Source organism: Melanostigma gelatinosum, assembly GCF_949748355.1.
Source record: "Melanostigma gelatinosum genome assembly, chromosome: 21".
NCBI lineage: Eukaryota > Metazoa > Chordata > Actinopteri > Perciformes > Zoarcidae > Melanostigma > Melanostigma gelatinosum.
Window position 1 is genome coordinate 13908340 of NC_136654.1, and position 27445 is coordinate 13935784.

General features: G+C 41.9%; 2 protein-coding genes across 2 annotated transcripts in view; one reads left to right on the forward strand and one right to left on the reverse strand.

Annotated features, from left to right (window-relative positions):
* The window catches only part of tbx21 (T-box transcription factor 21), a 23190-nt gene extending 13165 nt beyond the window's left edge, over positions 1–10025 (forward strand). The window contains exons 3-6 of the mRNA XM_079292737.1: positions 5581–5702; positions 6070–6228; positions 7579–7640; positions 7955–10025. Coding sequence (XP_079148863.1) covers positions 5581–5702; positions 6070–6228; positions 7579–7640; positions 7955–8777 — 1166 coding nt within the window. The 3' untranslated portion in view covers positions 8778–10025. The remainder of the gene's footprint in view (positions 1–5580; positions 5703–6069; positions 6229–7578; positions 7641–7954) is intronic.
* Positions 10026–15398: 5373 nt separating this feature from the next.
* On the reverse strand, positions 15399–23198 carry osbpl7 (oxysterol binding protein-like 7; the record flags this gene model as incomplete). Its single annotated transcript, XM_079292947.1, has 22 exons — positions 15399–15507; positions 16073–16195; positions 16358–16484; positions 16677–16821; positions 16926–17070; positions 17248–17326; positions 17485–17548; positions 17988–18125; positions 18477–18613; positions 18738–18884; positions 19619–19787; positions 19895–20001; positions 20186–20336; positions 21097–21120; positions 21312–21401; positions 21488–21606; positions 21689–21815; positions 21905–22057; positions 22135–22248; positions 22326–22379; positions 22465–22608; positions 23073–23198. 22 exons carry the CDS (start codon positions 23196–23198, stop codon positions 15399–15401), a joined length of 2592 nt encoding a protein of 863 aa, XP_079149073.1.
* Positions 23199–27445: the final 4247 nt, after the last annotated feature.

The window sequence follows — 27445 nt, forward strand, 5'->3', positions numbered from 1 at the left end:
TGGTTTATTGCCAAGCAGGTTTTAACATACAAGGAATTTCATGTACAATATGTTTAGGTACTAGAACATTTACATTTTATGCGACATTATACTTGTACCGTTTGCCCTTCTATGAAAGTATATACATACATACATACATACACAAAATATTCCCAAATAAATCATACAGGCATAGTTAAAAATCATAAAGTATATTGAGTAGTTAGACTTTATTCCACTTTTACCAGCTGTAACGCAACCATTAATGCATCACTTATTATTTTGAAATGGGGCAACATGCATACTAAGTAGTTTATTTCACAGCTAAGACTTTTGTACTTTTACTCAAATACAATTTTAACAAAAGTATTTATTCTCTGTGGTACTTTTACTTTAGTGAAAGATGAGTGCTTCATCCACCTCTCATATAAAAAATTTAATTTTTTCCAATTTAGTATTCCTACATTTGAAATGATGACAGGCAGAGCATGCAGCTATTAACATGGAATCTAATTCTGAAAGTTCACTGTTAATCCAAGCACTGACATTCAAAGTTGAATCAGAGTTTTCGTCTCCCAAACATTAGAATCTTCTTGAATCAAAACAACGTACCCCCAGCAGCCGTAAACGACACTAACTTTTCTTTCTGGGGCTTCAGATAACAAAATACTGACACAAAGCAGGCGATCGAGCACGAACTCTGGTCAAGCAATGAGCCGGAGACTTCAGCTCAGTGCGCAAAACATGGGGGATCCTGAGGAAGTGGTTTGTTTAGCAATATCGTAGCAAACCGACATGCACACAGCAGAGAAACCAAGACGTTCAGCTTCTGCAGGGAGCGGATTCAAGACAAGTCAATGGTGGAGCTTAAGAACAAACACCGCATCGATTTATTTCAGTTCATAGTCGATTAGATTATCTTTGTCAAACTGAATATTTATAGCAACTCTCTGAAATGTTTTAAGCTGCTTACATTTCATTGTTATTGAAGTCTCTTTGCAGTAAAACATTTTTAATACATTTTCACATTTATCGTCAGTTTGTCTTGATGAGCAGGTCAGGAACTAAAAACAGGATCAAATCACGTTTGGGTTCAGATAAATCTCAGGCAACCTGCCAGGTAGTGAGAGGAAATGGGCCAGTTTTACACTGCAGGGCTGATGAGGGAAAGTGGGAACAGGTGAGCAGGTGGTGGGTGTTTCGGGCATGTGACTGGGACTGGGACAGGGACAGGTGGGAAAGTCTGAGGTCATCTGGTGGACGGATGGAGAATGAAGGAAAGGACAGAGAGGAAGTCTCTGTGACAGCAGGTGTTGAATGTGGAAGAAGAAGCATCAGTTATTAGAAACTGTTGGAAGGATTTCTATGATCGATTAAATAACCTCATTTTATAACAGGGCTCAACCTCTTTAAAAATAAATGTGAGTTCAAATGTTATCTGCTGCATAAAGTTGACGTACTTGTTGATTCATCAAGCGCTGGAGTCATTTATTGTCCGATATAAGTATCAGCAACTTTACTTCAGTTTTTCCATTTTACTACATTTTGGAGTAAAATATTGTACTTTTTCTTTCACTGCATTTGTTTCAGCTTTAGTTGCTTTGCAGATTCATACTATTAATACAAAACATACACAAATCAATTCTTTATCCGTAATAATAAATCATAAAGTAGTTCAAAGCAGCCCCACCTCTGAAGTGGGACGTCCCGCATAATGAGTAGATGTCAGTTGACATATTAGGATCAGTGACATGTGACAATAACTGCAGGAAATGCAACTGTGTCTCCACAGAGACTTCTGACAAGTCTTCAACTGTAAAGGCTCAGAGTGTATCTTGGTCGCAAACTAATCTACGGGATTTGTATCAACGTTGCTTGTTTTTCTTTCAAAAAAAATACTGCTTTCGGCCGACATGTCTTTATCTGATTATTTAAGCTTTCCAATATCAATATCAGTCTCCAAAAATGCAGAATCATTAGAGTATCAACCACGTCACGGCCGACCAAGTGTGGATTTTGCAAAAGAAACGATGAAGCGTCTCTTATTCCTTTTCACTCAATAAACTATTTATAAAGATATTATCTGAAAAAAATGCATCGTCACAGATTTGAAATAGCTCATGTCAAAGTTCTCTTGCAACGAGTCTCTGGAGGACTGCGTTGGGACCTTTGGGAATATCATGAAGAAACAACTCTTTAATAAGGGAACTGAAAACGACTTTCCATTCGTTGTATCTTTGGTCGTCAGCAGAAAGTTTGAGGCTGATTTCTCACAATCTCTTTAGAACTTTGTCATCATCTGTGGTGTCCAGAAGTAACTTTTTATTACTTTAAAGTGTTCAAATTGGTCATTAAATCTGAAAATTTGAACATTTCTGTCATTATTTCCAGTTTTCATCTCTGTAAAGAACATGGATTTCTTCTTTTACTTCCTCCATCATTATTATTCTTCCTGTTCACACCTCAGAATTAAAAAAAACAACAGCACAACAGCAAGTCAAGCGAGACGATATTTAGTGTGTGATTGATGATCGACTAACCACAATTATATAAATGAGAGAAAGTGCAAGGTGTTGTCACACATGCGCCAGGTGTTGTGGAAAGGTGACGATGTGCTGCAGTTGTGGAAACTGTGGTGAAACAACTTTACTCAATTAGATTTAATAGTTCACTTATGTGGTGTGCTCAGCGAAGGTTAGCAGGTCATTGTGGTGACGCTGTGAAAAATCATGGCACCCGGATTGTATCCTGCAATAAGAACACATCAAACACTAAAGAGACGAAACAACGTCGGAGCCGTTGGCAGAAACACATTTTTATTTGATTTCAGGTCAAATATGATGCAGCTTCTCACCTCCCACTTATTTAACAGAATCAGACACATACACGTGATTTATTGTTTCAAACACAGATTGGCAGTAGCATCCACAACATCTACAGCTGTTGCATGTTTGATTTTCTGTTTTCTGTATGTTTTACTGCTTGAACTGTGACGTGTTTGTTGCAAAGAAATGCAAAGAATCTCACTAGAAGGGGAGTTTAAAATACTTTCTATGAGGCCCATGTCTATAACGCATTATAAATATATTTATAATGTGTAATAATCTACTTATAATTGTTGGAATGCTGTTAAGCATTCCAACTATTGTTATCCTGTTTCTTTATTCCACTATTTCTTCCGTCCCCCGTTTCGTCGCAACGCTTCTTCTTCTTCATTTTTTAAGCTACAGAAACCGTTCAACTATCAAAATGTTCAGCTCCTTCAGCTCATGTCTGCTATGACTTTTTCTATTTCTAACCTTTAAATGTTTTGAATTATTAAGCTTTTTGCAACTTTTTTTTGAATGGGTTTCTATGGAGAAGATTTTCAAATCCTTCAAAAACGTCAAAAACTTCAAAAACTTTCAAATCCTTCAACTTCCTCATACTTTCAGCGACAGACACCATTTCAACTTTCAAATGTTGAGAAAACCCTCAACTATTGCCAACATGATTCAGCTTTTTGATATCTTTTAAACTTTTTGAACTGCAGCAATTTAACTTATGATTTTTCAGCCCTTTTCTGACTTTATAATGGGTGTGTATTGCGCAGCTTAGAGTGCGTGATGTCACCGCTAGAGTGAAGAGCAGCTTGAGATTCTTGTGAAAAAAACATTTGTATTTTGCCACTGTGTCCACAATCTTCACTCTTCATGCATAATTTCTGGATGTAGAAGTAGCTAATATTGTCCTTGTCGTAGAAAAATTACTGTGGAATCCCACAGATTTCCACATTTGACACGGAAGCCGTTAATTGAGAGGAAAACCAACTTTCTGCTCCATAGAGACCAATGTTAAATTTTGCTTCAAAAACATCTTCCACAGAACACGGTACCCCATTTCTAGATCGCCAGTTAAGCCACATTATTTACACTACAGACACAATTTTTACAGGATCTGTTCTTCAACTCATCCTTCCCCTCAATTATTAATATCGGAGCAATAGGAGCTACGGTTATGGGAGTTTTGATGATTTGTTTGAGAGGTGTTTTCCTGTTTTATCTCCATGAAATGGCTTCAGGCACACAGGTGTTTGCGATTGAGCCAATTAGTGATGTTGATAAACACACAGACTCACAGACACACGTGCACATACACTCCTCTCTCTCTCTGTGTCTCTCATACAGTCATTCAGGTCTTAGGGATCTTTAGAGGTCTTTCCCCCCTCCTCTACCCCCCCCCCCCCCACACACACACGCCATTTTAAAATAAAAGCCCCACAGAATGAATCCTAACTGAAATGCTTGTGATGAGCCTGTCATTTAATAACCGGTTTGTGTTTATCTAACATTATGATTCTGTCTCCTCTCCCCTTCTCCCCCACACCCCATTTCAAAATAAAAGCCCCAGAGAGTGAATTCTAACTGAACTGCTTGTGATGAAGCCTGTCATTTAATAACCTCTGTTTATGTGTCAAACATGATATTATGTCTCCTCTCCCCCTCCCTCCCCCACCCAGTCCCACCCTTTCAAAATAAAAGCCTCATGGATTAACTGTATTTAAACGTTTCGCTCAAAATTTGGCTTTTTTGTTGAAATAATGAATGCTCTTACTAATACTGCTAATATTTCTAGTATTACCACTACTACTACAACTTTTGCTGTTGCTACTATTACTACTACTGCTACTGCTGTTACTGCTACCATAAATATTATTACTACCACTACTGCTATTACTACCACTACCACTACTATTATTACTGATACCACAACTGCTAATACTGCTATTCCTGCTACTACCAGTACTAATAACCTGTACTAATACTACTACAGCTATTAGTACGACTGCTGATACTACTACTTCTACTACTTCTTCTAATTACAAATACTTCGACGAGAACTTCTACTACTACTGCTACTACAAATATCACTACTGCTACAGCTAGTACTTATTCAAATGCTACTGATACTTATACTGCGAATAATACTTCTACTACTACTACAACAAATATCACTACTGCTGGAATTCTTTTAAGCTACAGAAACCGTTCGAATATCAAAATGTTCAGCTCTTTCAGGAGAGGGGTGACATAACTTCATATTTGTAATCTTTCAACTTTTTGAATTATTCAGCTTTTTGCAATTTTTTTTAAATTGGATATCTATTTTCAGCAATGTTTTTGAGATTTATTTCAGCTTTCAGCATTCCAACGCATTTTCAGCAGGAAATGCATTTTCTAGTTATAGTTAAATATTCATAATGCTTCAGAACAACAGTCATAACACATTATAAAGCATTTTATAATGATTTCTTAAGGTCAAGTATCATCATTTTTCATAATTGCTGGTCAGTCACTGATTTTCTTTTCACGCTATGAGCAGATCATAACATATTATAAGTGACGCATTTGACATGGGTGTCAATTACTCTACATTCAAATTCATTGTTTGCACATCTATAACGTTTGCATAAACAATGCCGGTGTGACAGGCTGATCTTAGAGTCACGCTTGTTAAAGTGACCAAAACGAGTAAACAATAACTGCTTTTAGTTGTTTGAAATACTTAAAAAATTAAATTTTTAAAAAATAATGTTAACTGTTGCTCGTGGTGCTCTTTCAGGGAACAGGATGTACATGCACCCCGACTCTCCCAACACAGGAGCTCACTGGATGAGACAAGAAGTGTCTTTCAGCAAACTCAAGCTCACCAACAACAAGGGCAGCACCAATAATGTGGCACAGGTACTGTTTCCTGTTTCCTGTTGTCTGCCTGCTACTATATTAAGAGCTTCTGAAACCTGTTCTGCTGTGTGTTCATCTTTTTAAACGTGTGCACGTCTTCCACATCATGTTTCTGATATGCCAAATGAAAATGAACCACATTGTTGTGTGTCACGGTGGAAACATAATCTAAGATGCATCCAATGTATCTTCATTATCTTTAACATCTTCCTCTCTGCCGTCACATGTCCTGTCTGATTGTTTTCTATCCGATAAAGACAGAAAGTCTTAGAAATACCTGTCTCTGTCTCTCTCTCTCTCTCTCTCTCTCTTTTCTCTCTGTCTCTCTCTCTCTTTCTCTCTCTCGCTCTCTCTCTCTCTCCTGCAGATGATCGTGCTTCAGTCGCTCCACAAGTACCAGCCTCGTCTTCACATCGTGGAGGTTAAGGAGGACGGCTCCGAGGATCCCTACCTCTCATCCAAAGCTCAGACCTTCATCTTCCCGGAGACGCAGTTCATCGCTGTCACCGCCTATCAGAACGCAGATGTAAGTCTCATCAGGGATGGTCGTTTTCTGTGTTGTTTCTTTGCAAATGATGGTCAACATCAGCTTAGTTTAGTTTTTTAAGGAGAGACACTAAAGGTGAAAACATCATTTTTCATGCACTGATCTAGAGAGTCTTCTTTCAGACTAGTTGAAAGAAAACGTCTAAAATACACATTTAGATGTTTATTTTACTACTTTGTGTCTGTAGATTTCTCCTAAATTCACCAAAAGTTACCATTAGCTAATACCTCATTTGCATATTCAAACATGACATTTCAGAAAACTTTATTGACATAGACCTGTAGTGTCTTCATAATGTCTGTAATTTATCAAAACATCTCTTTGAAGGCCATTTTCTCTAAATGAGTTTGTTCTTAGACTCTGATCCAGAAATCTCCACTTCAGCAGCTCTTACATACACCAAACTGTACACTTCCATTCCTCTGTGTTCTGAAGGTTAACACAGAGGGGTATGTTCACACAGCATTCAGAGACTCATTTATACAACATTTTATTACTAAAAAAGATCTTTGACTCCAATATGTCAACAAAATGAAACAACAATTTTGAACCTGGCTTCATCCAATGTCGATTTCTGTTCCCGAAATGTATGAAAATACGCATATATTTAAGATATAAGATAATGCCTCAACATACAATATAAAAAAAACTTAATTGCCTTGATGTAAGTAATCAACTTGGGAAGATTGACAGTAATATCTATTAGCGGCATGTTTTACCCTTATTCACCTACAGTGTCTCGTCTCCCCTTGATTTTTAATCTCGTGTCCGTTTTTGTTTCACATTTTGAACCAACGAGTGGAGATCCGTCTTCAGTGACTCGTGTCAGGAACACGCTTCAGATAGAGGCTTTGGTTTATGCATGTCTCAAAAACGCACACACGCGCTAATTTACAATCCTACGATCTACTGCGAGTGTAAACACGGGTCACTATAGAGTTCAACTCAGAGTCACCTCACCCCACCTGACCTGAGCGCTGCTGCTCCCTCCTCCCCAGCATGTGCTGCATATAGTATGTCTGTAACAGCTGCTCAAATACATTGTGGAGGAGTTACTGTAATCCAAATGCAACACACACTCGTCCTGTTTGGATGATGTTGATTTTGTCACTATATATATATGTGTGTGTGTGTGTGTGTGTGTGTGTGTGTGTGTGCCCACTCTTTCCAACAACAAGACGCAAAGTTGCATGTAATCCTCAGTAATTATTAGTCAGCGACCTCCTCTCTCTGCCGCTCTCTTGTTTCTCCTACGTGGTTGCTCACTCCTTCTCTTTTTTTTTCCTATGCCTACATTCTCTCATTGCCCTCCTCCGATTCCTTACACAGATCACTCAGCTGAAAATAGATCATAACCCCTTCGCTAAAGGTTTCCGCGACAATTACGACACGTAAGTAAAATAGTTTTTTTTTTTAAAGATGCATTTGTAAAAACTACAGTGAATCAGAAAGAACACGTGTTTTTGAATCTAGGATTTGCTTACCATAAACAGTGAGACTGGATAATTGCTGGTACTGTGTTTTAATATTGTAATAGATGTCATTACTGTGCTGCTGGAGCTCGCTGCAGTGAAAAGGGTGTGAGGGGCTGTGTGATGTTTGATAGATAGTTTGAGGTTTTGGGCAGGAAATAACACCTTCTTCTTTTTTTCTCTCTCTTCTCACACTCTTTTCTCTTGCCCTCCCTCCTCCCTCCCGCCTATAGGCTGTACGCTCCTCTCGACTCTGATCGCCTCACCCCCTCCCCTACAGAGAGCCAGCAGCTGCTGGCAGGAGGCTGCTACCCTCAAGGCTACCTCTCTGAGCAGTACATGAGCCCCCTGCCCCAGAGCCGCTTCTTCAGCCGCGAGCCCATCGCCGTGGGCCAGCAGCACAAAGACCCGTCCTCCAGCCCCGGTCCTCACAGCCGCTGGTACCTGCCGCCTCAGCAGGGCGTGGCCGCCAACCGGCTCGACTTCACTTCCTCCTACGATGGGGACTTCTCTGGAAACAGTTTCTACAAGCCCTTCCCCTTGCAGACACCCGCTCACCACGCGCTCAGCTACTACCCAGACCATCCTTTTGCATCTTCAAGCGCGTCCGTCTCAGGGGCCACCTCGGCGGGCTGGACCACCAGCCGGCCCACCCCTCAGTACCTCAGCCACCCGAGTAAGCCCGCCCCAAGTCTGGGCTGGTTTAGGCCCATATCGTCCTCCTCATCCTCCTCATCTTCTTCCACGTCACCCGGCAACCCCCGGCTGCACCCGCCCTCGCTCCTCGAGGCCCTGCAGCCGCCCCTGCTGCAGGGCAAGCCCAAAGACACTGTGGTGGAGGTGGTGGTGGAGGACCCCTGGCTCGAGCCCCCCTCCGTGAAATCAGCGGCCTCGGCCGACTCGGGCCTGTTTGAGGGCAACGTGGGGGACAGCAAGAAGAGGAGAGTGTCTCCGTACACGTCCAGCACTGAAAACTCCCCGCCTCCGCGCGGTGGAGATGTCTGCGAGAAGGACAGCAACAGCGACGCAGACTACTACGGCTATTACACTCACTGAAACCACAAGTCGCCACAGTCTCCCCCGCACACCCACACCGCCCTCATGTCTGTCCAGTCGGCTCATGATTAAGGGCTGGAACAGTCTCAGATTCTGCTGCAGACAAAAAAAAAACAGAGCGTGCAGCCTCATCTTCTGTCACATCACAAAAGCCCCCCCCCCCTCAATGTGTTGAATGATTACAGGAGAAACTTCCAGGGTTACTGTCAAAGTTAGTGTTGAACAGAAGTGGATGTGACTGGGAGAAACTGCCCAAGAGTCACACAAACACCAAACACACAAACAGACCTGTGACTTAAGCCCTTGAAACATCTGGAGATTTGGGGAGGGGGGGGGAAATGATATCTGCATATCTGCTTTGCTGACAGACGCCTGCAGGGATTGTCTGTTCTTTCCGCGTCAAACACTCTCTCTGTCTCTTTTTGCTCCGTCTTTGTCTCTGTCTGTCTCTTCCTTCTCACCCTCAACCTTTCACACATACTCATGCAATATGCTCGCGGTCATTTCCCCCTGATGATTCTGAGCAGAAATTTCATTTCACACACACACACACACACCATCACACAAACAGTCATCTCTCCGAATACGGCTCAATTGGTTGAAGTGCAGCGCCAACCGGTGGCTGCAGAGGAGCGCTGCACTGCCGACAGTGCCGAGTGAACTGATGGCAGAAGGTTAAAATGGCTGAGCAAGCACATGATCTGAAGCTCAGCACGCTAATCGAAGTCAACCCGGCTCGGAACAACCTTTTCTGTGTGTGTGTGTGTGTGTGTGTGTGTGTGCGTGTTAAGTAAATGAGCAACCACAGCAGAAATAGCAAGTCCTGAGACAATCCAACATATCTCACAGGTGTAAAAACAGAGTTTGTATCTGTGAAGTTCCTATGAATTTTGCAACAATTTGCATTTCATTGCAACATAATCCCCATATGTGTGTTTGCAAATCGACCATGTTTGCACTAGCATGTGATTAGATCCTTGGATATGTCTAAAACGCAGAGACTGTTAACATTTAGCTTCATTAGAGCTGCAACGATTAGTCGATTCATCGCTCAAACTAAAATGAACTGAACATTGCCTGGGTTTTGCAAAAAAGACGTCCACGTAACCATGTAAGGGAGTCCTGCTGGGATCCTTCTGGTGTTCGTTACCAAACATTTCTCAGTTGTACTTTATAAAAGGACAGGCTCTCAGACAACAAACGTTTGGCTCTTTTATACTTCTCCTGGCGGCAAACCAACATCCTCAAAGCTCCTCAAAGTATTCCGTTTGCCAATCACCTCTAATCACGCCGTGAAATGGGTGCGAGTGTCTGATTGTCGGTTCATGGAAAGTTATTGAACATCAGACATTAGTTTTTGAAGCTATTCGACCACCTGACAGGCAGTTCTGATGAAGGATACCGGCAGCTTTAAAGCATGAACGAAGCACTAACTTCATAAACCTTTTGACTGCCTTTCTATGGGATGTCACATGTTGAAAAACGAGTGATAGTCACTGTCTGACTTTTCCAATTCTGGGTCTGTAAACGGCTATAAAACGGCCCTAAATAATGATACGTCAAAGCTGCAGTACTACCAACTAGTTAGTGTGGTGGGAGAAGAATGGCTCTTGGAGTAGAGGTGGAGGTAGAGCAATGTCAGCCTCTGGGCAAACAATGTGTTTTAAAGACATTGAGTTACACCAATTTGTCACAAAATTTTTTAAATACTCCCATTTTAAAGTAATACTACTGGAAAAACACCATTTGTATATCCATTACTCATCCCGCGTTGCTTTGATTTCTTGAAGAAACGTTGTTCTCACATGCCTCCACGCTGATCAAAGACTCAAAAGACGGAGAAAATCCTCGATGAACCAAATTATGAAATCCGTTCAAAATTCATGAAGGATTTACAAACTTTTCAGCTGTTTCTGGACGAGCAATCAATATACAGATGGTTATTTTGTGGGTGAAGTGTTCCTTTAAGGCGTAGCTCACCCTCTCCTATTGCATGAGCTTTATGCTCATTTATGGATTTGATACAAAACATTTCATCACAAAACTGTTTGGTTTCATAGAGTGGAAAAAGGCCTCATTATAACAAAGACCCAGGCCTCTGCTGCAGTCAGTGGATGTGAAAACGCTGCTGTCAACACACACACACACACACACACACACACACACACACACACACACACACACTGCGATCAAAACCAACATTGATAACGACGGAACTGGAAACACAAACTAAGTGCACCCACTGTTTATGTTTTCCAGTGCAGACGTGTTAAAAAGTGGGTCATTCAGACCGGCTCCATGCACCTGTAGGTAAACAGACGGGGCCCTGTCACCCTCAGACCCTCGATAAACAGGAAGCACAAAGTGACCAGACAGACACTCTGAATTTCCTCCCAAGTCTTCGGGCCACTCATGTCGTGACTCTGGCTGACAAGAGTCCCGGCTCCCAGCCCGGTGACAGAAATGAAGAGTGAGGCTGCAGTCGGCGCTGATCAGAGATCTGCTCCTCATTCCTGAACCTAGGTGTGCTAATGGCCTCAGAAAACACTGGAGGCGACAGACGGGTACTCGTTCGGTGCAGTGCAGGGTTACTTTCGTCTTTTCTAAAGGGAGAGAGGAAAGTACAAATAAATCTGCACTTGAAATACTGAATTGAGTGTATGAAAACGGTAGCAGCATTCTGTACTTTTGTAGATATCAGATTTTTTAAGCTGTATCTAAAATAGTGACAACAACCAGAAAAGAAAACATAATACTTTAAGAAATACTTTCACATGTTGAGATTGATCCCACTCTCATTTCTGTATGCTACAAATTAAGCTCGAGCCAGGAGACCGTTAGCCTAGCCTAGCATAGCATAGCATAAAGAGTTAAAGCAGGGGGAAACAGCTAGCCAAGCTCGTCACAAAACTCCTATTAAACTATTCCTTCACAGTAAAAATATAATCAGAATGTGATCAAAGCACATATCGACTTTCTGATACCAAACGTTTCATATATTCTTCAGAGAATTTGGGGGTTTTAGGGGCCAGCGAGGAGTTCCGCTCGTACAGTCGAGACTTAAATATGTCGGGTATTTTACAAATAAATTTGGAGTATTTTCAGACTCAATATATTTAAATTTGATGAGACTTCGGCCGGCAAAGCGTTAACTAATAAAGGAGTTCAATTCCTGGCAGCGTAGAGACAACTTTCAGACCTTATTGTTTTGTTTTCGGTGCCTGGTTAACATTTAATGGTTGAGTTGGATGATTGGACTTAAGTATTTCTATTTGTCTTTTTAAATCCTGGCTGCGGCCCTGTTTCCTTTATAGAGTGTTGCAGGGATGACGTGTTTTTAAAGGCCAATCAGGAAGTTAGCATCACACTCTCACACCCTCCACAAAAAGATAATAGGATTATTCCTTTGTATTTTGGAGGATTGCACGAAATAATGTCTTTGGCAAACAAATGTTTTTGATGATTCTTCACAAATGAACACCACTTTTATGATGTTTCAAGCGTGAGTACAATCAGCAGCAGTAAGACGCTAACGTTAGTCTATGAAGGAACTCCACCACGGTCACATGACTTCACGTTAGTCGATAAAGGAACTCCACCACGGTCACATGACTTCACGTTAGGCTATGAAGGAACTCCACCACGGTCACGTGACTTCACGTTAGGCTATGAAGGAACTCCACCACGGTCACGTGACTTCACGTTAGGCTATGAAGGAACTCCACCACGGTCACGTGACTTCACGTTAGGCTATGAAGGAACTCCACCACGGTCACGTGACTTCACGTTAGGCTATGAAGGAACTCCACCACGGTCACGTGACTTCACGTTTGTCTATGAAGGAACTCCACCACGGTCACGTGACTTCACGTTAGTCTATGAAGGAACTCCACCACGGTCACGTGACTTCACGTTAGGCTATGAAGGAACTCCACCACGGTCACGTGACTTCACGTTTGTCTATGAAGGAACTCCACCACGGTCACGTGACTTCACGTTTGTCTATGAAGGAACTCCACCACGGTCACGTGACTTCACGTTAGGCTATGAAGGAACTCCACCACGGTCACGTGACTTCACGTTAGGCTATGAAGGAACTCCACCACGGTCACGTGACTTCACGTTAGGCTGTGAAGGAACTCCACCACGGTCACGTGACTTCACGTTTGTCTATGAAGGAACTCCACCACGGTCACGTGACTTCACGTTTGTCTATGAAGGAACTCCACCACGGTCACGTGACTTCACGTTTGTCTATGAAGGAACTCCACCACGGTCACGTGACTTCACGTTAGTCGATAAAGGAACTCCACCACGGTCACGTGACTTCACGTTAGTCGATAAAGGAACTCCACCACGGTCACGTGACTTCACGTTAGTCGATAAAGGAACTCCACCACGGTCACATGACTTCACGTCTCCTCCACTAGGCTAAAGGAGGACGAGTGTTCTAGTGAGGACGTTTAGTCGTCTCATTTACACTGTTTTTTATGACACGTAAAAGCTTCTAAATTCACCAGAGAGGTGTTTACTGACCTCTTTCAAATCATTGAACAAAACGTTCAAATCTCTTCAGCTTGTGTTGAACACAGACCTTATTATAGGCCTCTAACCCAAACAAAAACATGAACTTCAAGACTTGGGACACAGAAGTGCCAAAACGCTAACTCATTTCTGGTTTTCGGACTCATTACTGCAGCACTCTATTTGGTTTCACGTCTGATGGTTTCACATGTCGACACAAAATTCAAGCTCTTTTCTGAGCCGAGCTGGTTTTATTTACAAGTTTTGTCTAAAGACTGACTGCAGCACTCTGCAAAATTGTCTTCACAATGATGCTGATGCAAAAAGGGACAAATTGTGCGACAGCTCAGTCCTTTACCTCAACATTTAAATAAAGTTAAATGGTAATGAAGTGTTTATGCTGTAAACAGAATGGATATATTGTATGTTGCTTGTGTAACATTTCCAAAAGATGTACTATTTAAATTTTATGTCGTAGGAAAGAGGTGACGATGGACCTTAATGAAGGTGTACGACAGACAACTCGTGCTTCAAGTGCAATTAATAGAAAGTAAATTAGTTAAGGATCAACGGTGGCATTGCAGAAAACAATGAGAGCAACGTTGTCGGCCATTTATTTTAACGTGCTGTGGTTTGTTGACGTGGTTCACTCCTGCACATACAGGAGTGCAAGATCTCACATAAAAACAGCAGAATGAAGAAGCTTTCAGACGCATCAGGAACGACCCCTGCTGGACATCTCAGCTATTACAATCAACTTCAGCCAATCCCTGATGTTTAACAATCCAATTCCTCAATTTCCCATGAGTGTGTTTCCCTCGCGAGCAAGAGAGTAAGACTATGTGGGAGCTGCATTTCCAGAGATTTGACTGTACAATATAGAAATAGAGTGAAGAAGGGCGACCAGACGAGGTCAAGCAACAAGCATGTTATTGTGTGAGCCATGTGAAGGTTTATGTCGAGGGAGCAATAATCCTCCTTTGACTCTTTTAAGAGCTTATAAATTGCAAAAATAAGATGAAAATGTTCTGAACGGGGAAAACTGTTATTTATTAAAAAATTGGCATAATTGTGTATTGTATTGTTTTTTTATTCATGAAATTAAAGCTTACACACGTCAAACCTCGTCAGATTTTCTTTTATTTAATGACGGTAAAGATCAAAGAACTTTTGATCAACTGAACAAAGTAAAGAAAATGCTGCAGATCCAATTTAATGATATATTATGTGAGAATTAATTTGGAATGTCATTTTCAAACAACTTGAAATTATACATTCAACTTTATTTCCAGACACGAGTCCATAAATGGTATACATTTATCTGCAGTCAAATGAAGTTAGAACACATTAATTGATATCACAGAAGAATAAAACACAGCTCAATGTACTGTATAAGTACAGTATGTACATGTTTCCAACCAGCTGGATACTATTTTCACGATAAATGACATAAAAACACTCTTTTAAATATGTTTATGTACTGACTGTCGTATTTATGTTGAATTCATTTTAAGAGCTTTTATGATGAAAACAGCTGCCGGCTGTGGCTGAAAAACGGCCATGACAGAGAAGAGATTGAAGAATTTGTGGGCCGACACAGAGAAACAATAAGTTCAGCACATTCATACAGTCAAACTGCACTCATCACAAGAGGAGAGCATGATTTAAATAAATGTTTTTATGCAGCAGGCCTCTTACTAACCTGGCAGAGAGATGCAATTTGTGTGCGTCACACATTCTTTTCTGCAGAAAACTCTCAAAAATAAGAACATATATGTGCTGATAGAATTATTCAAAAAAAAAAAAAAAGTTTTTTAAAATGCATTAGAAAATTGACCATGATGAGAAAGTTCTGTCCACGGTTCTTCACCTGTGCTGCTGGACGCTGGGGGACTTGATGGTCTGATGGAGGTACCCGGCGCCAAGGGTTCCCGTGATCCGGTCACGGGTGCACAGAAGGACCGAGAGGAGACCAGCAGCACTATCTCCACCCTGAACGTGTCTCAGAGCGGTTCATATATGCTGTCCAAATATCCAACGCTGATATCTTTAAATCTCTCTCTCTCTCTTAAATGTCGTTTGGTGTCTGGCGTCTCGTCACCACACAGTTATGTTTTCAGTTTTAGCAAAACCGGGATTCTGTCTGAGCTTCCAGTACGTCTCGTTTGTCAACCACACGTCCCGTCCACAGGAATCTTTGGCTTTCCTGAAGAGGAAGACGAAAGAGACGAAGAAGGAAGAGGAAGAAACAGGCAGAAGCAGTTGACGAGTTGATGATCAGAAAAAGGAAGAACAAAAATAAGAGGTAAAAGGATGAAGAAGAAAACATTTGACTTTTGATGTCTTTGAATAAAACATCTCACTTAAAACCACCAGTACAAAAAAGAAAAGAACAAAGAAGCAGGAGATAATTTACATGCTTTGATATTGAGACGATTCATGATTTTGCTCAAGAACACTTGAACAGAACACTTGACATTATTGTGAATTCAATATTTTAGATTAAACAAGACATTGCATGAAGTTACCTCGAGCTCTCGGACATTGTGATGACCATTTGTACTGTTTTTTAAAGCCCAAACGATCGATAACAAAAATAAACTGCATTCCACCTTGAACTCCAAAATAACTATAGAGACATGCAACCAAACAGTAAGATTTAAAATGTATTATTAATAATATAGACTTTTATAATTAACCATTATAGTAAGAGGGTTTATACATTTGTTGTAACAGGACTTAATAGTTTGTTATCATCGTAAAAAACGTACCTGAAAAAACGTGGGACATGTTCTTCTCCTCTTTTGCTGAGCTCTTTTCTCCGCTCTCTCTGAAACTCCTCGATATCATCTTTCCTTCTGTCCGCTTCATCCACCTTTCCGTCCTCCAGCATTCTATTCAAGAGGACGAATTTATCTTGACCCTGAATTCAAGTGAATCAGCTGCAGCTGTTTCAATTAATATTTTAGGGAGACCTCAGTCGTTTCTACTGAAGATAAAAGCATGGACAAGTTTTCCCTCCTCATCTATGCACCACCGTCTCCAGCTCGGCTCACCTTTGGTCGGGCCGCAGGCGGCTGTCTGTCGGAGACAGGAGAGGCTTCAGGTCGGGGGTGAGCTCGTTCAGCTCCATGGCGAAGCTGGAGAAGCCGTAGTACAGCAGGTAATCCTTTGGCTGGGGATCTGTGGGGAGACACAAGCCGCTCAGGTTATGCCGATTAGCGGTTTTGGCAACAGGGAGTGCTTGATCAATTCCAGTCACGTCAGATTTAAACCCTCAACCTCTAAAGCAGAAATCTCAGCATGAAAACCTTCAGGGACAAAGAGGTTGGTTAAACATCTCCTGAGTGTTGTTTGTGATGATCGCAGACCCACTTGGCTTCCAGACACATTTCGGAGTAGGCAGAGTGTCGCAGAAGATGCCTTCGTGCCAAAGACCTCCGAAGCGGTGAATGACGCTCCCACCTTGGTCCAGCACCGTGCCCTGCACCTCGTTCATGTCTGAACCCCAGTAACGAGACTACAACGAAAACACAAACTGGTCAGGAGCCTGAGATGTTCTATGGAACCAAACACATTATGAAGAGAAAAGGGCTGAGTGGTGCGGGAAGTCGTTTCATTCACCTTGACGAAGGTGATCTTGCAGGTGCAGACGTTGCTTTTGAGGTTGCGGATGGTGACCTCTCCGTAATGCTCCAGGTAGCGCTGCTGACTGAGGACGTTGTGGATGCAGGTCACTACTTTGTTCCACTCGTAGTGGTCTCTGTACCTGGACAAGACACCCAAATTCAAGCAAAGCGCCAAAATAAGTTTGTCAGTCAAATGGAAATGTTTTCTGGTTTTCTGTGTTTTACATCGTTGTAAACGTATCTTTAGGTTTCGGACTGTTGGTTGGAAGATCACCTGCATGTAACGGCTAGTGTCAAGCCAGGTGTAGCCTGTTTACCTTGGAAGAGTGACGTTCACCATTCCTGTTGGAACAATCTCCAGCGACTTCCCCCAGAATTTATTCTTCCATCGCTGGTCTGTTCGGGTCATATAAATATTGTTGAGAATAAACGTCTGATCAACTTTCTCAAATGCATTACAGAACAAAGTTAGAGGATATAAATACACGTGATTACGACTAACCACCAACTGAAACCCAAATTATGAATTTGGTTTGATAACAGAAGACTGTCACCTTGCCAGAAGCAGAAGTTCTCCGAGTCTGCATGGCAGGCAGAGATGGGGGGATGATGGCAGACCTGGTGAAATATCATTGACGGAGAATTATAAAACAGATACTTCCAGTCTTTATGAGTGTGGAAGAAGAAGCACTGAAGAGATAGAAAGCTGCTGCTCTGACACTTGCACACATCAGGAGATAATTAAGTATGTTCGAGACCTTTCTCTGTCTCAGCCACACACTCGCGAGAACGTCAACTGAAGTTCGCCCTAGCTAACTCATTTTCAAAATGCTAATGCTAGCAAAAGAAAATATAAACGCTAAACGCAAATGTGCCCAATCTGGGGCTGGATATTGTCTTTTAATATCCTTTGAGCTCTTCGCAGGCACCTCTTCTCACCAATATTATTGACGCTCAGAATCAGAAGCTAACCTCCCGTTTCACTGGGACTTTACGGACAATCAGACATTATGTAATAACAGCATGTCTGGTTATGAATGTAGTGTTTGTGAGATACCTGCTCACTGATGAAACGAAAGCCCCGGTCCTCTCTGGCGCACTCGTAGGTCTCGCCCAGCACCGGGTTAAACGGCTTGTAGCGGCTCCTGAACGTTGCGGTGGAGTAACCAGAGATAGCGAAGGCAGCAATGTAAATCTGTCGGAGATAAAATAACATTTTGTTTCATCTTTATTTCATTGTTAAGAGAATAGGTTCAGACCTTTTGGTCTATTTTTCTATGAGAACCTTGCTTCCCTTGAAGGTGTTGTCGCCATGTTTGCTTAACCCAGGCCCAGCATTTTTAAATGTTATTTTAAAATGTACATGAACTTTTCCAATCAGTTGAAATAGAGTCAAGACTGGTGCACAGAAATATTCCAGGATGGGAGTCAGTTATATATTTAGGGAGCATTATAAACATCTCAGCAGGTGCTGATTTAATCAGGGTTGCAACATTACCATGTTGACATTGCTCCCCCTCTATTTCATAGATTTGAATAGTCTTACCATCCTCTGGTAGGGGTCTAGTGTGTTGTTGGCGGTATCCAGCAGCTCACTGTACTCCAGCTCTTCACACAGCCTCTGCAGCAAGTTAAGAGGCTCATTGAGAGGCGCTGGCATGGACACTCGAGCCAAGTCTTTGCCTGAGGAAAAACACAGCACATAAGAACACTACCATATTGACATGCCGCGTGCGAAAGCTTGACAGGCCTAATTGTAACCAAGGGGGGAGGGGCTTAGAGGTCAATTGCAGAGCGTGTGACTTGCCGATGTTATTGTAGAGGATAGCCATGAGGCCCACGTGGCTGTTGTCGGGACAGTGAGCAGGCAGTGTGGTTTGCCGGCTGGTGCTCTTGGGAACAACGCTGTTTGGAGTCCTGGAAATGCTGGCACGGTACTTCCTGGTGGCCGATGCTGTGATGTAGGTGAAAGAAAACAATATTAATCATAGCAAAAGGGTAGTTTGATGTTTCTGTTCAGGAACTTTTTGCCGGAAACCATAGATTTCGCCATCTCCATCTTGGATTACGGCCATCGCCATGTGTTTTTTTTGCAACCGATGAATGGAAGTTACCATATTCGGAATGCGGAGCAATGACGCTGTATATGTCACACCACAGTAGCCCCGCCCTAAAGCATACTCTGCTTTATCGTCTGTTAAATCAAGAGAGCGCTAAGTACAACCGGACCAAATGACCAAAATGTTACAATTAACTTTCATGAACACACTGTGAAAGGGTTTAAGTTCTAAAACGAAAAGATGGACAACGCTGTGGTAGAGACCTGTCAATCACAAGGTAGCCCCGCCCTAAACCATTCTCTGCTTAATGGTCTATTTGACTCTAAATGAACCATAATGTACTAAATGAACATCATGCTGCATTGAAGAAGACTTGAAACTAGAGATTGAGACCATAAACTCATGTTTACAATGTTCACTGAGGTAATAAATCAAGAGAGAAGTAGAGTCATTTTCTCATAGACTTCCATACAATCGGACTTGTTTTGCAACCAGAGGAGTCGCCCCCTGCGGGTAAGTACAGATAATGCAAGTTTTAAGACGCTTCCGCATCGTCTTCACTCGGCAGAACCGGAGGTCGCCGCCTGGCGGAAACGCAGCTAAATGGTACTCGTGTAAATGTACCCACCATATCCTTCCTCTGGCTCAGAGTTGGTGGTGCTTCCATCGCTAAGTCCTGACTCATCGGACACCTCAGAAGAACTTCCACAAAGGACGTCATCGCTGGCGTCAAAATACTCCGAAGCCGAATCTGCCACTGAGGGAGGCCCGTGGGATGGATGCCTCGCTGCTGCAGGCTGTCGACGGAGGAGGAGAAAGAGGAACAAAGAAAACACAGCCATCAAAAACCACAGAGGGAATATGTGTCCGAGAATCCAAAAGACAGGCGCTGCATGGATCTTACCTCAGCTAATGTGTTGGACTGGTGGATGTTGTTGGTCTCCCAGACTTCCTGCAGCTTCTGCCTCTCCTGGGACAGAGTTTCATGCACTGCCTTCAGGGAAGCAATCACTGAGGAGGAATAAGAATCATTTTAATGCATATTCATGTCAGATTTCTTTTAATATGAACGTTTATAACATTAACCCTTTTGCATAATCGTCTCTGTGGATTCTCTGATCTTTTTTGCTCATCTACCTACAACACAGGAACCCCGTCTACCTGTGTGTAAACACGCATGTTTTGTTTTTCTGACCTCGTAGCGACATGGTGCAGATGTCCTGCTGGATTTTCTTGCCCTCGGGCGACGTGAAAGTAGGAGGGGACAGCTGGGAGGAGACGTAGTCAGGGATGGAGGAGGCTGAGGCACCGAGGTTAGGCGAGCTGCCCAGGTGACTGGAGGACAGCTAGGAAGGGGAACAGAGAACGATGGTTGAAAGGTACCGTGAAACCACAAATTTGTGTTTTATACACTTCTGTTTTTGACATAATTATTTACACTTGGAACATCAAGTTGACTTCTTTTTTATAGCTCAAACCTGATCCTCTAGTATCACAGCCCTGCAGGTTTTCTGTCCCACCAGCTACTTAACCGTTTTCACTCTAATTTACTCACTCTAAGATTACAATTTTCAAAATACGAATACACCAGTCTTGATCATACAGAAACATATTATTCAGTGTAATTAAAACAAAACACAGCATCCATTGTAAAGTTACGACAAGGAACTTTCATTTTGTTGATTTTGGCAGTCCCTAGGGACAAAAGTGGTATTGCACCAGAGTCTCTTTAGAAAACCTCTCATTGTACTGCAGCAGGGTCTGACAGTCTGCCCCTCTCAGTCCTGGTTCTGGTTCTACCGTGCCTCCCTTCCCTCCAGCGGGCCCAGCACTACGGCCTGCATGTTGTGAACCGTTAAGTCTGATTTAGAGAAGATTAACTATCTAGAAATAGCCAATTGTCCCGCTGATGGTCTTGTTCGGTCATATATTAAATGATCAAATTGAGACCGTTTCATGAACAGTTAAAAGTTCCTTGTTGTAACTTTAATCTGAAAAAAGCATTTTGTCAAAATGAATACAGTCACAATTCATTTTCAGGATGCTACAGTGAGAACATTTAATCATTTTCATGGATTAGGTTGTCTCTTCCCGTTGCCAACTCACCGATTTAGCAATCCCACGTATCGGCTTTGGGTTAGAAAAAGGTCCCAAAATATTACAGAAGGGTTGGGATGTGAAATTGTGAGTATTACCTCTTAATTTATGGTTATAAACAATTAGCATTTCAAATCGACTTAAAGCACTGGTTGAAAAACAATGTCCATCACATATATTTTGGTCTAAAATCCCACAGAGAGTGAGTTACGGATCATTCTTACCATTCCCAGGGCCTCCACTCTGGATAATGTGCGAGAGTGGCCCCATATCTTCCCTGACCTCGGCCTCTTCGGCTTCTCAAGCGAGAGATTCTGGATCAGATTATGAGAAGAAGTCATCTTTACTTTCACCCGATGCTGCCCAGGGAGGAGCGGCTCCGAAGTGAACAGCGGTCTACCTGTATGCTGATGATGCGCTTCAGGTCTCCGTTGGTTAAAGTCTGACCCGTCTCCAACATCTGCAACCTCTGGATTAAGCGGTTTATCTCAGAAAGGTCCAAATTGCAGCGGTTCAGCTCTGGAAGAAAACATGATGTATTTAATCATCTATTCATTGACAGGAGTTGCTGGTCTACCAATACATTTTAGAAGACACATACCTTGAACAAAGGTGTCTGGGTCGTGACTCTGCTGCAGCCAGGCCGACACTTTGCTGTTCACAGCGGCGTTAGCGGAGCGCAGCACTCCTGCCGATGCTCTAGCTGGATGTGCCATGCCTGCAGAGCTCTGGTAAACACAGGGAAGAGGAGTTCACCGCGAGTCTCTTGTAAAAGTTGTCGTGTTATGTTTGACTTCACAGCTCCTTTGATAATCACCACGTCTCCGTTTCTCTGAGCTTGTCCGGCCGCGGCGCCGTGGGACAAAGTGTGGAGGAAACCGCTGTGAAGGTGAGCCGCCTCATTCTTCTTGTACAGGCGGTGGGCTTGTAGCTTGGTTACCCAAATGTAGAAGAGCTCGTGGCTCTTTGCCTTGGAGAGACAAGGAAAATCATATATTTGTCTTTTTAATCTAAAGGCACTCTGGTTATTTGTTTGGACATGTTTACCTTCATGTGATAGAGGATGTCTCCTGCGTCCAAGTCAATCCGATTTGACTTCTTGTTTATGGACATGACTGCGAGGTGAACATCTAAAGAGCCCTGGACTCTTCCCCTGGACACCTACAGTGCAAAAAGGTGCATTTATTTAGCGTCGTTAAAAGTAGTAGGTGAAAAATCCCATTATGATATTTACTTACATCTTGTTGATTTTTGGAATAACGCAAGTTTCCTACTTCCAAGACAAAGTATCGCTGCAAAAGAGATCAAACACCGTCCTCTTAGACACCGACTTTATTTGTAAATCACACGAGGTGACAGAGAGGACGGTTTCCTCACCTTGTGCCAACCTTTCAGAGGCCACTTCCTCCTCTTCAGGAGATATCCTTCACAGATCCCCGGGGTGGTCATGTCGTGAAGATTGTCACTTCCTGCTTGGGTTTCTACCTGAAGGTCGTCAATCACTTCCCAGTCTTTGATAATCTATAAACGGTGTGAATGAAGAAAATGGGGAATATCCACCGAGCTTTAGTCTTTTTAAAGACATTTAAAAGCTTCTAAATTCACCAGAGGGGTATTTACTGACTGATTTTATGTTGCAGAACAAAACGTTAAAATCTCTTCAGTTTGTGTTAAACACAGACTTTATTTCAGGCATCTCACCAAAAACACTTTTAGAATCCAGAAGTGCAAATATGCTAACTCATTTCTGGCTTCCTGGACTCTTTGGCATCTTTACTGCCTTTCACACGAACAGCCAAAGCATCAAGGCTCACTAAACTCAGTCGTTTTCTGCAAAATAACGAATATAATCTCGATAAGTCAGATGTCATTCTGGGGAAATCTTTACTGATATAAAGCAAGGACTTAAAACTTCTCTTGAAGAACAATCATTTACATAGATATACCCATAATCCCTTTGGTGTGGTCTGTATCTGGCGCCTCACCTGTCTGGAGGAGGACCGGGAGGTGGTACTGCTGCGAGAGTGGGACGGCTTCCACGCCGGTGAAGACTTCTCCAGGCCGCTCGCCAGCGATGGGCTGCGCTTGAGTGAAGACCCTTGTGAATCCATGTCGGAGCGCCGACCTCAGACTCCCCTGTGCACTGGGATCCGCTGGTTGTGGAGAGATCATATCATCAATGTTATGTCTCCGGTCTGTGTTACAACAAATAAGAACACACATCAAAGTAACTTTCCGTGTGCAGTTTTCAGGCTGGAAATCAAAATGTGAAGCCTTCTGAGGTGGAGCCGCAGGTATTGATTATGTCTCTTCTGTTTTGTTAAAATGTATGCTTCTACAAAACGTCAGAAAACTGGGAAAATCCTCCTCAAGTCCTTAAAGTGATTGTTTTTACCAACAAACAGCTCAAAATACAAATACATTCATGACAGCTGCTGATGAAGATCATGTGATATGATCAAAAGCTCCAGAATAGCCACTGAATGGACCTTTTGGTGAGCTTGTTTTCAACACAAATGACATTGTAAATCAGAGAAAAGCACAATTGAGGAGCTGGAATCGTCCAAGTTTTGGCTTTTTTCCCTGATAAATTACTTTTGGTACGTCAATCCATTATTAAGTTTGTTGCTTATTAATCGTCAAACAACAAATAATAAATGATCTCTTAAACATACGTGGACTACATGAACAAACTGTTGCAGCGTAAATGAATTACACATTAATTAATTCTTAAGTTGCAGTGAAGCCAGCTCTTCCTTTAACGTCTTACTTTTACCAAATGTTGTACATCTATTATATTATATCGTCTCTTCATGAAGAGCTGTTTAATGACCCATGAGGACGAGTCGGCTCCACGAGAAAGAAACCAAAGTGAAAGTGTTAAACCGGCTCAACAGAGCAGGAGACGAGATGGGACTCGACTGTGTAATCCAGTTACCTAACAGAGCGACCTGGACACATTTTGGACATCCGGGATCCTCATCTAGACTGCTCTGGGTCTTAAAGACACAGAAAACTAAATATTCTTCACAATAAATGGGAGAATTTCTGACATCCATAAAATGCCTTTGTTTTGAGATGAGCAACTTGGGCTTTAAAGTATTTTTAATAAAAGTAAGCACATAAAGAAAATGATTTTCATTTGCCAAGAGGTTCCTTCATAATGTGCTTAATGTCAAATAAAACAGGAACAGGCTATGAAGAGTCATTCTTGTGGTTACTGGCACAGAACAATCTGTTAATCTTGAGTTTTTGAACATGAGTAAGGTGGTTAAAACAACCATTTTTTAGAACATATTTTGTGGTGCTGCAGTGCAACATTCTTGTCATTTTGAGTCATGTGAGAGAAATTGCTCAACATGAAATATTTGTCATTTTTCATGCTCGAATATTGATTGATTCAGTTCGCTCTTGTTTATTTTCCTCCAAGTGTATGAGCTTCCTCACACAGGACACGGTCTGGTTTTGCACGAGCTGGTGGAACAGTGTCCGTTCTCCTCAGGGGAGGATGACTAACCTCTGCTTCATTGGTTTTTCAGAGGATGTTTTTTTTAGAGCACTGAAGTACAAATGTGCAGACCACAGTCACAGCAGGACAGCAGTGAGAACAATGTAACCTCGTCCGCTGGGTTATAGAAGACGTTGAAGTTATTCGCTGAGGTGAATCTGAAATGATCAATACAATAAGCACTTTTCAAAAACAAGTTTAAAGACATAAAAACTGAAAATACGTTGCGTTTCTGGCTGAATATTTAAATTTGTTTAAAATGTAAATGTATTAATTTCTTTCTTCTTGCTTTTTTCCTTTTTAAGAACTTTGATGAATTGGAATAGTTGAATGAGCTTTGCAGTCAATGAAGGAGAGTGTAAGTGATCAATATATTAGTTTGATGATAGCTACGGTTGTATAAAACTAATAAATGACTTACAGTGCAGTGCTTTGATGTCAAATGTGTGTTTTTACAAGTGGAAACGTCCATTGAACGTGTTTGTGAGACAGGGAGCACATTTAGTTTGCGTGCAGGAAACGGGACACGTTTGCATTTGCAGCATTTTCAGTGTGCATTGAATTTGCTTTTACTTCGTTATTCACTCAAGTAGGGAAGTTACTACATTCAGATAGTCTCTTAACAATAGAACAGAATGGGGCGTTGCATTACAACTGATGTTCCTCTAAAAGTGAGCAGAAGCAGCGCGGCTTGTTATGTAAAGGCGGGACAGGACGAGAGTAACTGACCTCAGTGATGACAGCAGGTGCTGGAAAAAGGATGAAAGGATTTGCAGGTTTCTGAGCTTGCTTATTACTAAAGACGGAACAAATTATATTCTACAGGTGAAAAAAATTGATTTTGATCTCATTAGAAAAGTTATGTTAGTTTCCACAAAGTATAATCTCAGATTTAAAGATTTTAAACTTGTTTGAAATCCAAATGTCACAGTATAGGTTCCCCCGACACATGCAGATGAGGTTGTGCACTTTCAGGAAACGTAGATCAATTCCACTTCAAATACTTCAAATAAGCATTCAAAGGCCTGTTTCAACCAGAACGCTACGTTTCCTCATGTTTGATTCAGAAGAGAGCACGAGCTCATTATGTGGAAATGGGAGCAAAGAAAACAAGTCAACTAAGGTTTTGGCAACAGTCACCGAGCTGCATCACGCCAGAGGACGAGGTTAAGATACAGAGATTATCACCGCTATAATATCGCTGTTTGGAATAAATAACTGCAGCCAATAAAATATGAATAGTGGACTAAATATTTATATATGATTTACAGCAAAGATTTCTGCTTCATCCTCTGTTCCCTACTAGTCTACATACACAAGAAGACAAGGAGACAAAGAGGGGCGTGCATGGATCCTAAACTATCGGGTCTAAACAACACAATCCAGTCTGTGGTCAAAGCCCCCCCCCCCTTACAGAAACGTAACCTCCCAAATTATCTCTGCTAAACATGATCATTGCACTCAATATTTCAGTTGATTAGTGCAAACTACTGAATAGATTTAGTAATGACAGTTGTTTTACAAAACACGCAAGTATAAGTAATGTCTACTGAAAAGCTGAATTTGAAATGAATTCGGGTTTACAGTGAAGGAGTTTGTAATCCCAAAACAGATGAGAAAACCGAACAGGACCTGTCTGATTGTAAGCAGTGAAAATGAAAGATGTTTGTAGCACAACACACACTTGTGCATTTGTTTTTGACTGACTCACAACCAGGAAGCAGCCGCACTGATGTGTTTCAGTGAAACTGCTCCAAGCCTTTTAGTTTTAGGACCATTTCAACTATTAGGTGCGTCACAAACTCATCTAAAACCCGTTAAGATGTCACTGTCTCTGCACGCAGACGAGGAAGTTTGGACTATTCCAAACAAACGATATAGTATTTTAACAATATGAACACGATGCATAGTATTTAACGTATAATATCTCACATTTTCTGCTGGTTTAGTTCGCTTTTTTGCAGCAGAACTGAACCCAAACTTTGCGTTTTCTGAGCGAGCTAATTGTCGAGGAAAGAAGTTTTACCTGAAATCCACCTGTGACTCTCATCATCTGCGCCTGATTAATCCAACAAGTGTCTCATTTGGCGTTAAAGAAACTGTAGAAAATCGCCATTCCGACGAAGAAGACACGTCGAAACACGTTTGAAAGCAAAAAAAGTCAAACTACAAGTTACATCCAGAGATAATCACTAACTCTGATCACATAATCTCGTGCCCTCTCCGTCGGTGGGTGACACGAGCTCCGTCCCTCCGAACAAATCCAAGGAGAGCTGTGCGTCGCAGGCGGCGCGTGCGATGCGCAATGTGTCCTGGGCATTATCCGCATTAGCTGGAATTACACAGCGTCTAGCAGGAGGAAGTCCAGTGGAGAGTAAATCCAGCCTACCTCCACTCACTCTGCACACCTAGTTGACTCCGTTATAGAGTGACGGCTGGGATCTTAAACAGAGCCTCATCATAATAGAAATAATCTATAAAGTACGGTATTTTAAAGGGGACAGAATGGACTAAAGTATTTGTGTAAAAACAAATATTTATTGGTTTGTCAACCAGTCACTGCAAGTCATACTTTACCCTTTATTTACCAATAGTTTGTAAATGTTGCCAAATATCTGCAGCTCTTATGTTTGTGATAAATACCAAAATAAAAGCATGCAATTTGATATACTAAAATTATACAAAAATTTATATTATATTAAAATTATACTAAAATACTTTTTATTTGTCAAAGAGTGATACAAAGCACCTTTACATCTGAATTTAAATGTGCTTAAAGACAGTTCTGACATTGAGCGTGGTGTTGAAGCGAGCGCCTGAGCAACGAGTGTCTCCCTCAGATAGGCGGGC